The sequence below is a fragment of the Pseudophryne corroboree genome, chromosome 3 (assembly GCF_028390025.1).
Source record: "Pseudophryne corroboree isolate aPseCor3 chromosome 3, aPseCor3.hap2, whole genome shotgun sequence".
NCBI lineage: Eukaryota > Metazoa > Chordata > Amphibia > Anura > Myobatrachidae > Pseudophryne > Pseudophryne corroboree.
In genome coordinates this window covers 56690353-56707056 of record NC_086446.1, presented here as the reverse complement: position 1 = coordinate 56707056, position 16704 = coordinate 56690353, and the positions used below count along the sequence as shown (strand labels likewise).

Here is a 16704-nt window from a genome sequence, read left to right as displayed (position 1 = left end):
ATGGCAGGGCAGGTTCAGGAGTGTTTGCTTATGCACCAGTCTTCGGCACGCGGTGGCTGAATGCCGAAAGTGGCCCGCAATTCTTCGGGCCACCTACAGCATCTCTTGCATGCCCCTGTTGTTTTATAAATAATTCTGCACCACCAAATTCAATGTATGGTCAAAACATGGGACGTGCTGGAATTTGCCCACATGTAATGCACGCACAATATTGGTGGCAATGTCCAATGTCACAAATCCCCAGGAGAGTCCAATTGGGGTAAGCCATTCTGCGATGATGTTCCTCAGTTTCCATAAGAGGTTGTCAGCTGTGTGTCTCTTATGGAAAGCGGTGATACAAAGAGTAGCCTGCCTAGGAACGAGTTGGCATTTGCGAGATGCTGCTACTGGTGCCGCCACTGCTGTTCTTGCTGCGGGAGGCAATACATCTACCCAGTGGGCTGTCACAGTCATATAGTCCTGAGTCTGCCCTGCTCCACTTGTCCACATGTCCGTGGTTAAGTGGACATTGGGTACAACTGCATTTTCTAGGACAGGGGTGACTCTTTTTCTGACGTCTGTGTACATTCTCGGTACCGCCTGCCTAGAAAAATGGAACCTAGATGGTATATGGTACCGGGGACACACTACTTCAAGAAATTCTCTAGTTCCCTATGAATTAACGGTGGAGACCGGAAACACGTTTTTCACCACCCAGGCTGCCAAGGCCTGAATTATCTGCTTTGCAGCAGGATGACTGCTGTGATATTTCATCTTCCTCGCAAAGGACTGTTGGACAGTCAATTGCTTACTGGAAGTAGTACAAGTGGTCTTCCGACTACCCCTCTGGGATGATGATCGACTCCCAGCAGCAACAACAGCAGCGCCAGCAGCAGTAGGCGTTACACTCAGGGATGCATCGGAGGAATCCCAGGCAGGAGAGGACTCGTCAGACTTGACAGTGACATGGCCTGCAGGACTATTGGCTTTCCTGTGTAAGGAGGAAATTGACACTGAGGGAGTTGGTGGTGTGGTTTGCAGGAGCTTGGTTACAAGAGGAAGGGATTTAGTTGGCAGTGGACTGCTTCCGCTGTCACCTAAAGTTTTTGAACTTGTCAATGACTTCTGATGAATGCGCTCCAGGTGACGTATAAGGGAGGATGTTCCTAGGTGGTTAACGTCCTTACCCCTACTTATTAGAGCTTGACAAAGGCAACACACGACTTGACACCAGGTGTCTGCATTTCTGTTGAAATAATTCCACACCGAAGCAGTGATTTTTTTTGTAATTTGGCCAGGCATGTCAATGGCCATATTCGTCCCACGGACAACAGGTGTCTCCCCGGTGCCGGACTTAAACAAACCACATCACCATCAGAATCTTCCTTGTCAATTTCCTCCCCAGTGCCAGCAACACCCATATCCTCATCCTGGTGTACTTCAACAGGGACATCTTCAATTTGACTATCAGGAACTGGGCTGCGGGTGCTCCTTCCAGCACTTGCAGGGGGTGTGCAAATGGTGGAAGGCGCCACCTCTTCCCGTCCAGTGTTGAGAAGGTCAGGCAACGCAACCGACACAATTGGACTCTCCTTGGGTATTTGTGATTTAGAAGAACGCACAGTTCTTTGCTGTGCTTTTGCCAGCTTAAGTCTTTTCATTTTTCTAGCAAGTGGATGAGTGCTTCCATCCTCATGTGAAGCTGAACCACTAGCCATGAACATAGCACAGGGCCTCAGCCGTTCCTTGCCACTCCGTGTCGTAAATGGCATATTGGCAAGTTTACGCTTCTCATCAGACGCTTTTAATTTTGATTTTTGGGTCATTTTACTGAACTTTTGTGTTTTGGATTTTACATGCTCTCTACTATGACATTGGGCATCGGCCTTGGCAGACGACGTTGATGGCATTTCATCGTCTCGGCCATGACTAGTGGCAGCAGCTTCAGCACGAGGTGGAAGTGGATCTTGATCTTTCCCTATTTTACCCTCCACATTTTTGTTCTCCATTTTTTAATGTGTGGAATTATATGCCAGTAATATATCAATAGCAATGGTCTACTGTACCGTACTGCTATATACTATATACTGGTGGACAGCAAAATTATGCACTGTCCTACTTCTATATATATACTGCGAACAACTTAAATGCATCACAGGTTTGGATGGATAGTATACTTGACTCCACAGAGGTAGGTAGAGCAGTGGCCTACTGTACCGTACTGCTATATATTATATACTGGTGGTCAGCAAAAATATGCACTGTCCTACTACTATATATATACTGCGCACAACTTAAATGCACCACAGGTATGGATGGACAGTATACTTGACGACACAGAGGTAAGTAGAGCAGTGGCCTACTGTACCGTACTGCTATATATTATAGACTGGTGGTTAGCAAAGTTATGCACTGTCCTACTACTATATAAATACTGTGCACAACTTAAATGTACCACAGGTATGGATGGTAAGTATACTTGACGACACAGAGGTAGGTAGAGCAGTGACATACTGTACCGTACTGCTATATATTATATGCTGGTGGTCAGCAAATTTATGCACTGTACTCCTACTATATACTATAATGCAGCACAGATATGGTGCATTTTTCAGGCAGAGAACGTATAATACTGGTGGTCACTGGTCACTGGTCAGCAAAACTCTGCACTGTCCTCCTCCTATATAATACTGGTGGTCCCCGGTCCCCGGTCCCCACAATAAAGCACACTGACCACAGATATTTACAGCAAACTGAGCACAGATATGGAGCATTTTTCAGGAAGAGAACGTAGATATTTGCAGCACACTAAGCACAGATATTTGTAGAACACTGAGCACAGATATTTGTAGCACACTGAGCACAGATATTTGCAGCACACTGAACACAGAAACTGAGAGGACGCTAGCCACGTCCTCTCACTATCATCTCCAATGCACGAGTGAAAAATGGCGGCGACGCGCGGCTCCTTATATAGAATACGAATCTCGCGAGAATCCGACAGCGGGATGATGACATTCGGGCGCGCTCAGGTTAACCGAGCAGTACGGGAGGATCCGAGTATGCCTCGGACCCGTGTAAAATGGGTGAAGTTCAGAGGGGTTCAGATTCCGAGGAACCGAACCCGCTCTAATTTATACACACACACACACACACACACGGGCATAACTACAACTGTGTCGGCCCCATAGCAAAATCTTGAAAGGGCCCCCCCCAACCCCTGCCATCGTTACTACAATGCCCCTTAGGGTAGCAGGAGAGAGAAAGTGAGTGGAGTAAGAGATTGTGAGAGTTTTAGGGAGAGAAGGTATCAGGGAGACATGGAACGAGAGAGAGAGCATGTCAGGGAGAGAGAGAAAGAGAAAGTCAGAGAGAGAGAGGTAGATAGAGGCAGTATCTGGGGGATTGAGAGTGAAATAGTGTCACAGGGAGAGAGAGAGAGAGAGAGAGAGAGAGAGAGAGAGAGAGAGAGAGAGAGAGAAATAGTATCAGAGAGGGAGAGACAGTGTCAGGGATAGAGACAGTGTCAGGGGGAGAGGGGGAGAAAAACCTTGGCCCTCATTCCGAGTTGATCGCTCGCTAGCTGCTTTTAGCAGCATTGCACACGCTAGGTCGCCGCCCTCTGGGAGTGTATCTTAGCTTAGCAGAAGTGCGAACGAAAGAGTAGCAGAATTGGTACTAAAAATTTTCATGCCGTTTCTGAGTAGCTCCAGACCTACCCCTATCTTGCGATCACTGCAGTCAGTTTAGTTCCTGGTTTGACGTCACAAACACACCCTGCATTCGGCCAGCCACACCTACGTTTCTCCAGCCACTCCTGCGTTTTTTAGCACACTCCCTGAAAATGCGAGTTGCCACCCAGAAACACCCACTACCTGTCAATCATACTACGAACACTCGAGCGAAAAATGACGCTCGAGCTTCGGCAAAACTGCAAACTTTTGTGTGAAAGTACTTAGCGCATGCGCGCTGCGTACCATGCGCATGCGTATAAATGCCGTTTTTTCTCCTAATCGCTGCGCTGCGAAAAACATCAGCGAGCGATCAACTCGGAATGAGGGCCATTGTCAGGAAGATTAAGATAGTTTCAAGGAGAGAGGAAGAGAGACAGTGTCAGAGATCTAGACCGCGTCAGGGAGAGAGAGACAGTGTTAGGGAAAGTGAGAGGATGGCGTGTGCAATTGGTGGCAGCTGATCTGGGGGGCCTTGGAGGCAGCCTGTGACTGGGTGCAGGAGGAACAGGGCCCTGCTCCAAGGACCTCACAATATAGGGGTTGCACACCCTGCACCCACAGTAGTTACAGTTCTTGCACCCCTGTTGGAAGCCGTGGCGCGCAGTGGGTTGAGGCAGAGCCTTTCCTGTTATATTAATGTATACGCCCTAGTTTTGACTATATAATCAGAGCCGGCCCTAGGTATAGGCAAACTAGGCAATTGCCTAGGGCATCTGGTATGCCTAGGGGCATCAGCAGCTTCTGCTGATTAAAATGATATGCGGCATGCCTATATTCTGTGTGTAGCATTTCGTACGCAGATACAGCCACAGTTGCACACAGTGTATAGGCATGCCACATATCATTTTAATCAGCAGAAGCTGCTTGTGTATCCTAGCCACATAGCAATGCAAATAAGATGCATTTTCATAAAAAAAATAGGCACCCGACGTTAGCAGAGCTGCCAGTTGACTCACGCTGGGAACTACATGTGTCATTATGTGTATAAGGGCATTAATAATGTGTAACATATGTGTAAGGGGCACTATGTGTGTCATTATGTGTATAAGGGCACTAATAATGTGCGGCATATGTGCAAGGCCAAATGTGCACACTGTTCTTATTTAAATTACAGGGGGTAGGAAAACAAAAAAAAGGACTGCTATGGGTGGGGGGTGATGGTGCTGGGAAAGGGGTGCAGGGTCAGAGGCGGAACTAGCGGTGGTGCTAGGGGGCACCAGCCAAAATCTTGCCTAGGGCATCATATTGGTTAGGGCCGGCTCTGTATATAATGTGTATGAAAAATACAAACAATATATTATAAATATCTTCTTTGTATTATTCTAATCATTTTTATAGTCAAAACTCTGGAGTAGAAAGTCTGACAGTTGAGGCAGTGTCTCCCCTGCCTATCTTTTCTGCACATCCCTGATCAAGCCTCACCAAATTTCCAGCAGTATATACTGCTTCACCCGTGTATAATGCCCACATATATATACTGCTGCACCTCTGTATAATGCCTACATATATATACTGGTACACCTGTGTATAATGCCCAAATGTATATACTGCTGCACATGTGTATAATGCCCACATGTACTGTATATACCGATGCACAAAACTAATCTGTATTTCTGTATAGTTATTCCTATATGATTTAGCATTGTCTTCCTTTTCTGCCATGGAGAATTTAGACGGGTTCCAAAAAAGGGACTGTTTTACCTGCATGAAATGTGAGAAAAAATTGACTAAATCCTGTACAGAACCTGGGTCTCTGTGCACCAGTTGTTCTCAGGGTGTGTCGCTTATCACTATGGGTGAATCGACCTCACAGCCAGGAATGCCTGATTGGGCCAGGTCCACTACAGAGGCCATAAGTGACTTATGTCACTCCTAAGAGTTGCCCTGTTCTCAGACAGTTATGGAGATATCTGACCCGCATGGCATCATCACTTGAGAAATGAATGTCTGCAGATGATACAGCCCCTAAGAGACATTCAGTCCCCTCCTTTATGGAATTTCAGGGATATGAGGCCTCAGTAGCCTCATCTCAGGAAGAAGGAGAACTGGATTATAAATGGGACAACACCTCCACTTGGCAGGAAGAGTCCCATTTATTATCAGGGGTATCTGTGCAGCCCAAGAGACGGGTGGTCTTCAGTATGCCGGCTGTCGGGATCCCGGCGCACAGTATACCGGTGCCGGAATCCCGACAGCCGGCATACCGACACTTATTCTCCCTCGTGGGGGTCCAGGACCCCCCTGGAGGGAGAATAAAATAGAGCGCCACGGTGCCTGCAGCGTGGTGAGCGCAGCGAGTCCACAAGGGGCTCATTTGCGCTCGCCACACAGTCGGTATGCCGCCGGTATGCTGGTCGCCGGGAGCCCGGCCGCCGGCATACCATACTACACCCAAGAGACATTACATCTTCAAGAAACAGTAGTTCCTGAACCCAGTTCCAGTTCTTTCTGTAAACGCAAGAAGAAACAGGTGTCTGTTTTTCCTGGATTTTCTCATTTTGCTGAAATAATAATGGAGGCCTGGTTGAAACCTTATCACAAATTTCATATCCTTATCTATTTCTGGAAGAGGACACCAAGCACTGGGAAGTTCAATCCATGGTGGATGTTCCCATTACAGGGTTAGTGAGGAATATGGTCCTTCCCACAGCACAGTCTGTAATGCTGAAGGAGGCTGGGGATAAACGGATTAAATCATTCCTAAACTCTTTTTTTTCTGGGACAGGTATTTCTATGAGGCCAATCCTGGCTGGTACCTGGGTGTCACTGACCTGTGTTGGGAGTGTTGAGAACTTGGGGGTTCTTCCGATGATCGGGAAGAGGAACCACAGCTGGGCCGGAGCAGGGATGGCCGGATGTAGGTTTTCCTCATGCAGAACTTAACCGTTGTAACCGACGTGTAATGCTAAAGAATCAGTTGTGGCCAAGGCTTGGGGCGATGCTGAATCACACAGAAGAATGAAGAACTTGTGAGCGATGTTGAAGAAATGAATGAGGATTTGAGAACAATGTTGAAGCACACAGCAGAATGAAGAACTTGTGAGCGATGCTGAAGAAATGAATGAAGATTTGAGAATGATGTTGAAACACACAGAAGAATGAAGAACTTGTGAGCGATGTTGAAGAAATGAATGAGGATTTGAGAACAATGTTGAAGCACACAGCAGAATGAAGAACTTGTGAGCGATGCTGAAGAAATGAATGAAGATTTGAGAATGATGTTGAAACACACAGAAGAATGAAGAACTTGTGAGCGATGTTGAAGAAATGAATGAAGATTTGAGAATGATGTTGAAGCACACAGCAGAATGAAGAACTTGTGAGTGATGCTGAAGAAATAAATGAGGATTTGAGATTCAGTGTAACCCTGGAAGTATGGGAGGCGTTCCACTTAGGGATACCCTGTAATACTGGAAGCACAGGAGATGTCCCTCTGAGAGATACACTGTAACGCTGGTAACGCAGAGAATGTCCCACTGAAGGATATACTGTAACGCTGGTAGCACAGGGAATGTCCCACTGAAAGATACTCTGCAACACTGGTAGCACAGGGAATGTTCCACTGAGTGATACACTGTAACGCTGGTAGCACAGGGAATGTCCCACTGAAAGATACTCTGCAACGCTGGAACACAGGAGACGTTCAGCTTGGGAACTCACTAAACCTTGCTAGCACTGGTGATCATTGGAAAAGACGATACTCGGGCGCCGGGGCTCTGTACGGCGTCTGTCTTTGAACTTCCTGCCCTCTCCCGATTGGCGGAAGGGGCCGATGACGTCACCCGCTCACCACACTCTCGTGGACGCCGGGCGCAATGGCGGCGCCCACACCCCGGGAACCCGCTGGAGGCAGCGCCAGCAAGACGCGACGACCCGGAGCCCACCGGGGGCGACGACCGCAGGGAGTCCCAGCGCACCCGGAGCGGTAAGCGTGACAGCCGCAGCGCCGTGAGTGTGACACTGGGTAGTCAAAGCCATCAATGCCTGGATGCCTTAATGGTCACTAGGTTTCAATCAGAAAATATGTCTGAAGCCAGTGCCATAGCCGATCTGTTCACAGAAGCTCTGGCTTATGAGTGAGGCTTTATTAGACACGGCCCAATTACAGACTCAGATTTCTGCTTTTGCCATTTTGGATAGACGTTCATTATGGCTGAAATCGTGGAAGACAGATATGGAGTCTAAACACAACTTAGAGGCTCTGCCATTTGAAGGTGGTTCCCTATTTGGCTCAAAATAGATAAAAATAATTTCCCAGATTACAGGTGGTAAAAATCCCTTCCTACCTATGCCACACCTACGGTTAAACCCAGGTTTGGTTCCTTTCATGTAGGGGAACCTTTCAGACATACAGTATTGAGGAATGCCTAGAGGCAGCCACAGAGGTAACTTCAGAGAGCATGTTGGATCAGGACTTACCCGTCCTGCAGCAAAGCAGGCAGAGCAATCGGCATTACTATTTAGCCCAACCCTACCAGGTTGGTTAGTTACATTTGAAGGTAGAGTTGGATTTCCTTAGGTGTGTAATTCCCTGTCTGCAATACATGTGTTGTTGTTTGAGTTCTTATTTTTATCATGTGCTGATTTTTGGATGTCCGTCCTATGCCACCATACAGTTTTTCTACTTGATATTTATTTTGTTATAAATTAAATGCCTATTAAACCTCCTAATGATAATGTGTGGACCCTTATTTAAAAGTAAAGCATTCAGTACCTTTAATACCAAGAAATAATGACACGGAGACTTGTATTTGGCAGAAAATTGTTAGCTATTTATTGTACCCTAACCCTTAGAAAACCTGTAAAATGAAAATTTTAGTTAACATGCCGATTCAGCCGGCATATGGTGGCAGAAAAAAGAACGGCTATATTCAACTGACGATAACCTCAAAACATTAAATTTCCAAACGATCCTAATTTAAAACAAACTATAAAATAGGTATTAGGACTCAGACCCCCACGGTGACTACCCACCCTGATGGGTGATGACGCTGCCCCCGGACGGGTGGTCAAGCGGCCTTAAAAGTCAATGGAGGTGAGTGCACCTAAACCACCCCAAACTGTAAATCACTGCAACTAACAAGACAAACTACAACCTGCCGTTCTTTTCCACCAACAAATAGCCAACGATAAAACCATACTAACAATTCAACGCCAAGGCACTCCGTGCCAGAACCTCTTCCAAACAGGGTGGGAGGGCGGGAAGGCAATTCAGCAGCAAGAGAGACCAAGCTGGCCTAGCAGTCCCTATATATACTGAACCCTCCCCTCTCTACCATGGGCTGTACTTTTCCTCACAGTTAGGTCCACCCCTCACAGGAGGTTTAACTCTCTCTATTCCTATGCAGTCATTTCACTCTCCTTATGTCTTTGTGTCTTTGTTTTAGAGTCATATTATCCTGTGACTCCAGGGATGTAACTAGGGGTGTATGAGCAGTAAATTACGTGCATTTGGTGCCTGAACTAGCACCCTGCAGCCATTAGTGCTAATATAAAACTGCAGTGCTCTACTTCTAGTGCTAGAGGGCCACGCATGGTAGGCATGACATCACAGGTTTTGTGGTGACGTCAGCACAGGACAGCATAGGACCCTGCTTCAGACCTGTGTGACTCACACATGAGATATTCATCAGTCATTAGTAGGTTTACTGGCTTTATTCGTTTTTTTTTTTAAAAGTCTTGGGGCCTAATACAGACCTGATCATAGATGTGCGAAAAAACGCACATGTGCGATCAAAATCTCTGACATGCGGGGACGCCCAGCACTTGGCTAGTCCGCTCTGCATGCCAGGCCCTACCCCCCACCAACATACAAAAGCAGTGCACAGTGCCGATGCTTTCGCACCTGAACAGTAGCTTCCGCCTACGCAGGCAGGCGGCTAGCCACCATGTTTTTGGCCACAGCAGCTACATGTGACATCATGCAGCCACAGCGGCTTGCCCCGCACACGGTCCCGCCTGCGTTGCCCAGATCGTGGCCAGAAAACGCAACTGCAGCGATGCCGACACGCCCCGTGACCGCCTCTGCCTGTCAGTCAAGCAGAGGCGATCGCACCAGTGAGATGCCAAGGCATCTCACTGTGTGTGCATGTGCAGTGCGGCTGCGGCGTGTATGCACACCTCCAGGGCTTCCGCCTGCGATTGCTGCAGCCGCAGCGACCAGGTCTGAATTAGGCCCTTAGATATTGATTTATATTATTCTATAGTGAACAATAGGAAAAGTGCGTGAAATCCATGTACTGTAATTGTATGCTGAGCAATTTGTGATGTTTATCTGAGCCCATGTGATCTTTTACTGACCAATAATCAGATATGTTACCCATATAAACACAGGGCCGTCTCTTCGTATGAGCTCAATGGGCACTTGCCCATTGGCCCCAAGAGTATAAGGGTCCTAGGCTGATAGCTGAGGGTCGCCTTTTTCCAGGAGTACCAGATTTCTGAAAATCGTCCCTGGGGAACCGGAGATATCCGACTTCAAAGCAGTGGTCCCCACCCGAGCCTATTAATTGTTCTTCCCAGTCGGATATCTTGAGTTCTGTCTTACTAAGAGTTTTATACTCCAAAAGCTGGGACTCTCCCCATTTGGTGGACACTGGCAGCTTGTCTCTACTATGCCCACAGCTAGAGATATCAGCCTTCCAGCAGCTTGTCCCTGCTCCAGCCCCACACGCCTGCTATGCAGTTTTATATATTTGTTGGTGGATTACTCTGGCTCCTGAACTCTAATCCACAAGTCCCCTGTACCACCCGAAAGGTGGGACTCTCTAGTCTTTTTATCCCATCGAAAGCTAAGAAATCTATTTCCAGGTACTGAAGATATCTGCAGTCAAGCAAGCTGCCACCCACCAGAAAATTATGAATATTAAGCCCACTCCACTATCCACCCCTCCCCTGTGTATTAAACACCCCCTGCCACCCTGGAAGTCATGTACCAGGGCTCCTTCATTCAGCCCAATGCCCCCTTCTACAGTTTAGTGTTCTCCCTCCCACCCCATCTCCCACCATCAGTGCAGTAAAGGAGTAATTAGCGGAAATTACTGCTCCAGGTCTTACACGCAGAGCAGAAGATAGAACAACCCCTACCATGCGAGGGACATCAAAGCACCCCCACCCGTACCGGATGCGTAGGGGCTTCAGTGTATTGCTTAGCCCAGGGGCCTACACTTCTGTTAAGATGGCCCTGTATACACATCCACCTACTTTCACCTAAGATCAGTAAATGGGGAAAAAAATCTGTGACATAACACCTACAGCCTGATAACTGAAGTACACACAAGAACTGCTTTTACACAGTTAAAAATAAACGGGACAGTTGGGAGGTTTGCTTATGTGTGATATTGGTAACAATAAGAAATTATCTAATTACGATCCCTCATCAGGTTACACAGTTGTGGTCTGACCTCCTCCTGCTGTGATGATCTCCGCTCTGTTATTACTACACTCCGCTCTCTGACCAGACTAGACCTGTCAGACAATGTTCTGGGGGACTCTGGAATAAATCTTCTGTGTGAGGGACTGAGACATCCGGCCTGTGCCCTGCAAGAGCTTAGGTAAGATCTTTCTCAGTGACAATATACTGTAACTGTTCTCAATACTATCAAAACTGTTCTCTTTACTAACAAAAGTCATATGAGTGTTGCCTATATCTTGATTGTGCATAACCATTTACCTACAATTCCTTTGACTTCATGCTTGGTTTGTGCTCAGACATGCACTGTCAAGTGTGGGACCGTATATTGGGGATCATTCCGAGTCGATCGCTCGTTGCCGATTTTTGCAATGGAGCAATTAAGGCTAAAATGCGCATGTGCATGGTACGCAGTGCGCATGCGGTAAGTATTTTAGCACAAAACTTAGTAGATTTACTCACGTCCGAACGAAGAATTTTCATAGTTCAAGTGATCGGAGTGTGATTGACAGGAGTGGGTGTTTCTGGGCGGAAACTGGCCGTTTTCTGGGAGTGTGCGGAAAATCGCAGGCGTGTCAGGGAAAAACATGGGAGTGTTTGGAGAAACGGGGGAGTGGCTGGCCGAACGCAGGGCGTGTTTGTGACATCAAACCAGGAACGAAACGGCCTGAGCTGATCGCAATCTGTGAGTAGGTCTGGAGCTACTCAGAAACTGCTAAGCATTTCCTATTCGCAATTCTGCTAATCTTTCATTCGCACTTCTGCTAAGCTAACATACACTCCCAGAGGGCGGCGGCCTAGCGTGTGCAATGCTGCTAAAATATGCTAGCAAGCGAACAACTCGGAATGACCCCTATAGCCAGGTGTTTGCCTTTCCAAAACATGTCCAATCAAGCTGTAGGAACATCTCAAAGATGATCAGTGGAAACAGGATGCACCTTGTTAGGGTCTCCTGCCCTGTGCTGCCACATCGTCATGGCAACCGGGAGACAAGTGCTAGCGGAGTGACCTGAGCGCAGCTGATACTCCGGTTCGGGTCTTTTGCTGTGCAGTGGTTATAGGCTCTGTGCATGGCAGGGGATCCGGTGCTGGTTTTTGTGCTCACAGTCTGTGAGGTCTGAGTGGGGCGTGGACAGCACCTGCTTTATAAGGCCTCTTCTCAGGGTAAGCAGATGCTGCTGAATCTTTGTTGGTTAGTCAGTTTCTGAAAGTTAGCCAGTACTGTGTAGCTTTGTATTTGTTTGTTGCTTACTGCAAATAGGCCTGGGGATTTGGTATTACACTCTGCCAATCCAGACCTAGCAGTAAGACTGGAGTCAGTCGTTTAGCTTGCTGGGGTTCTGTTACTACTCTGTGAACTTAGCAAGTTTGCGGCTGTATTCTAAGACTTGCCTGTCTAATCCTGTCTCACTGTGCTAGGTGTCAGGGGTCAGTTTAGTGGCAGTAAGCTGAACCTGTGCACTGCAAGTGAGAATTAGGATTGTGGAGACTCTCCTTGTGTCTATCATTCCATCTCTGACCAAGGAGTTTACTGCCACACCCGTTGGTAACCCTTTAGGGTTTTGCTGTTGCCCTTAGCAACAGCATTTCGGGTTCTCTACGTATTAAAACACAACATCTTGCTTTTCCCATCTGAGCATTTCTAATACAAGGGAGATACCCAGTTCCTTAGCCTCTGGGCTTCTCTGTTCACTTTGTGTGTATTTTGTTACCCTATCACCTTCTGTGTATGTTATGTCATATTCCCTAGTCTGTCTGTGAGTCCATTTGTTTTGCATAACAGTTCAAACACCAGTACATTCCTGCAGGCACTGGAGTGCATAACTGTCCTGACACCAGTACTTTCCTGCAGGCACTGGTGTGCATAACACACCTGAGCTCAATTTTGAGCTTCATGGCATGGACTGTGAATATTTATGATTTCTTAGTTTTTTATTTTTAATAAATTAGCAAAAATCTCAAAAACTCTTTTTTCAGGTTGTCATTATGGGTTATTGTGTGCAGAATTTTGAGGGGAAAAATTAATGTATTCCAGTTTGGAATAAGGTTGTAACATAACAAAATGTGGAAAAAGTGAAGCGCTATGAATACTTTCCGGATGCACTAATATATATATATATATATATATATATATATATATATATATATATATATATATATAAACACACACACACACACACACAAACACAGTATATATATATATATATATATATATATATACTGCTTGTGGGTGAACCCGCACTCGGTGCTGTAAATCAGTTGTTGGAGGGTGACTTCAGTACAGATATTATGCAGAATGAAAGAAAACTGCGGCACTCCAAATGAAAAAATAACTGTTTTAAATTATAATAAGCAACATGACAGCATGTGGTGGTCTGACATTTCGGTACTCGCAGGTACCGTTTTCAAAGCCCCGTGCTGAAAGACAAACAAACATTAATAAAGCATTCTTACCTAAATACGAGATGACCCCCGCCACTGACGGAAGCCAGGTCCGGTCAGCTTCCTGCGCGACACCCGTCCACAGCAGTCGCTTCTGGGGACGTTAGTCCGCTGGCACCGGCTGTGCCATGGAAACATGTCTCACGGTGCCTGGCAACCAGGCGCCCACAGCTGCACTGTCTCCCTGGCTCCCCCCCACGGTCTGAGGACAACACTGTAAATAAAACAATCATGGGACATATGTCTGAGAGATTGTGCACACGGGTAGCAGCAGTAATAGATCTAAACAATATACAATCTAGAAAATACACCATTTTATAACCCGCATGTCACTGTCTCATGAGACATGAATGCAGCCAAATTAATCTCTACAATATGACCCCTGATGTCTAAAAAGTGGCACAACACAAGGGGAGCTATATCGCTGGTCTGCGAGAGATCCAGCATTGATGTTAAAGAAAGGCTAGGGCATCTGAAGATGGAACTTCCAAACAAATGGGCAAAGTTGGCTCCTTCCTGGAACATGCTTCTAGAGTAACTCCTAGCTTAACCTCTCTAAAGTAAGCTAGGAGGGGGGAGTTTTTGCGGCCGGAGTTTACAAGACTTGATGAAGTGTTCGGAGGATCCGCAATACATACAGAGGTTCCTCTGCCGGCGACAGGTATGTTCCTCAGCCGTAAGCCGGGAGCGACCAATCTGCATTTGTTCTTCCATTGACAAAGGGGATTGTAACGGCGTGGGATCTTCTCGAAGTCTGGAGTGAAAGCGAAGACCAGGTCGCTCGAACTTGGACTTTTCCAAACAGAGTTCCCTATACCGCAAGTCGGGTTTGTTACAAATGGAAATCAATTCGTCCAGCTTTGTTGGTACATCCCGAACCGTCAAATCGTCCTTAATCTTGTCAGAGAGCCCGTTCCAGAATGCAGTGACTAAGGCCTCCTCCTTCCATTTAGCTCGGAAGACAAGGTATGGAACTGTATCACATACTGACTGACAGGCCGCGAGCCTTACCAAAAATGAAGGATCTCCAGGGATGCTGAGGTGGTTCGGCCCGGCTCGTCAAAGATCTTCCTGAATGAAGAAACAAATCCAGCATAATTGGAGAGGATTGGGTCCCCTCTCTCCCAAAGCGGAGATGCCCACTCCAATGCTTGGCCGGTGAGAAGAGAAATAATATATGCGATCTTCGTGTGGGCCAATGGGAAATTGGACGACTGAAGCTCAACTGGATTTCACACTGGTTAAGGAATCCCCTACACAGCTTTGGAGAGCCATCGAACTACCGGAGCCAGAGACTGTGGAGCCCTAATGGCCGCATGAAGAGCCTCTAGCCAATCAGACATGGTTTGCATGTATTGAACAATTTGAGACTGAGTGTATTCCTGAATCTCCAGGCGAGAGAGAATGTTGGCCGTAGCATTGCCTCCGGAGGCCTGGTCACCTGTCAGATCCATGTGGCCAGTGATTACTGTCACAGCGGGGTGTTTCTATGGATCCACTGGACTTTGACCAACCGAAGGAGCAGATGCCCCAGAGTGCTGGAAGCAAGGAAGACAAAGATAATTCCTTCTCATATATTTATTAAAGATAACGGATAAGAATGACACTTGTAGGAAGATGAAGACTAAATGGTTCTGGGTTGGTAAACTGCCGGAAAGGAAGTCCCTGAATGATGCGAGGCTGAGACTGAAGAAGAATGATGAATATCCTTAGTTGGTACAAGACGTGGCTGAAGAATCGTGGTGTTGAGTTGCTGAGTGATACGAAGGTGAAGCTGAAGGACTGAGAGGACTGGTTGTTGGATGATGCGAAGACGTGGATGAAGGACTGTGAGGACTGGTGGCTGTATGATGCGAAAATGTGGGTGAAGGACTGTGAGGACTGGTTGCTGAATGATGCAAAGACATGGATGAAGAGCACAGGCTATAGCGAGAGAACCACCGCGGGAATCCAACGGTATCCGAAGGCACCTGGTGTGAGAGCGGGTGACCATGCCATGCTCCTTGCAGCGGGAGATGGCGGGCAATCCTTGCAGCGGGAGATGGTGGGCAATCACTGAGAGCGGAGATAGGACCAAACACTGGAGAAGCACAGATATAATCTGTAGGAGCACAGAGCTAGGGTACAGAGTATGTACAACAAAGCACTGGCACAGAATGCAAAATTCCAAGCCTATTTATAAGAACACAGGACTGGCTGACACTCACTCAAAGACGCTCATTGGTGAATACTTGGTCTCCAACATGGCCGCCCCCATGACGCAGACACACAGGAGCGCTGCAGGCCACTAGGTCCCCACACTACTGGCTTCTTGTAGCCGTGTCATCCCCGCTGACGATCGCACCGCATCCCTCCGTGGGCGCACAGGATCCCCAGCAGTTGCACTGGGAGCGGACGGACTCGGGGACCCGCAGCGGTAAGCGACCACTTCATGACACATATGTATGAATCCCAAGAACCTGCATCTGCTGTTAACCCTTCTTGTACCTGTGTTCAGTACTGCCTAATGAGAGTGCAGGGGAGAGGTCCCTAACAGTAATATATACCAGTTGTTAATAGTGTGCCCAACGAAAAATAAACAAAAATAAATCTGTTATAAAAACAGCTTCTATGGTGTACTAATATCTTTGTCAAAAAAATATAGCAGGACAAAGGATAGTGGGGGTAATTCCAAGTTGATCGCAGCAGGATTTCTGTTAGCTGTTGGGCAAAACCATGTGCACTGCAGGGGAGCCAGATATAACATGTGCAGAGAGAGTTAGATTTGGGTGGGGTGTGTTCAATCTGCAATCTAAATTGCAGTGTAAAAATAAAGCAGCCAGTATTTACCCTGCACAGAAACAAAATAACCCACCCAAATCTAAGTCTCCCTGCACATGTTATATATGTCCCCCCTGCAGTGCACATGGTTTTGCCCAACTGCTAACAAAATTTCCTGCTGCAATCAACTTGGAATTGCCCCCAGTGTCAATTATGCATGCACAATGGTAATTAGTAAATAGTAGGAAGGAAGTTTTCACAAGAAGGTAACATCACAGGTTTCTGCTGTCAGCAATCTTATCATAAGACATTGAATTGCTGATGAGAGAACCTGAGGATATTTCTTCAAGGAATTAGATGTGTTTCTACTGGCGGTGC

At 46.9% G+C, this 16704-nt stretch overlaps 1 protein-coding gene across 5 annotated transcripts in view; it reads left to right on the top strand.

The window, feature by feature from the left end:
* Positions 1–16704, top strand: part of LOC135054717 (NACHT, LRR and PYD domains-containing protein 3-like) — a 224415-nt gene that overhangs the window by 86908 nt on the left and 120803 nt on the right. For all 5 annotated transcript variants that reach the window (XM_063958005.1, XM_063958004.1, XM_063958003.1 and 2 more), the window contains one exon: positions 11096–11266. In XM_063958005.1, coding sequence (XP_063814075.1) covers positions 11096–11266 — 171 coding nt within the window. The remainder of the gene's footprint in view (positions 1–11095; positions 11267–16704) is intronic.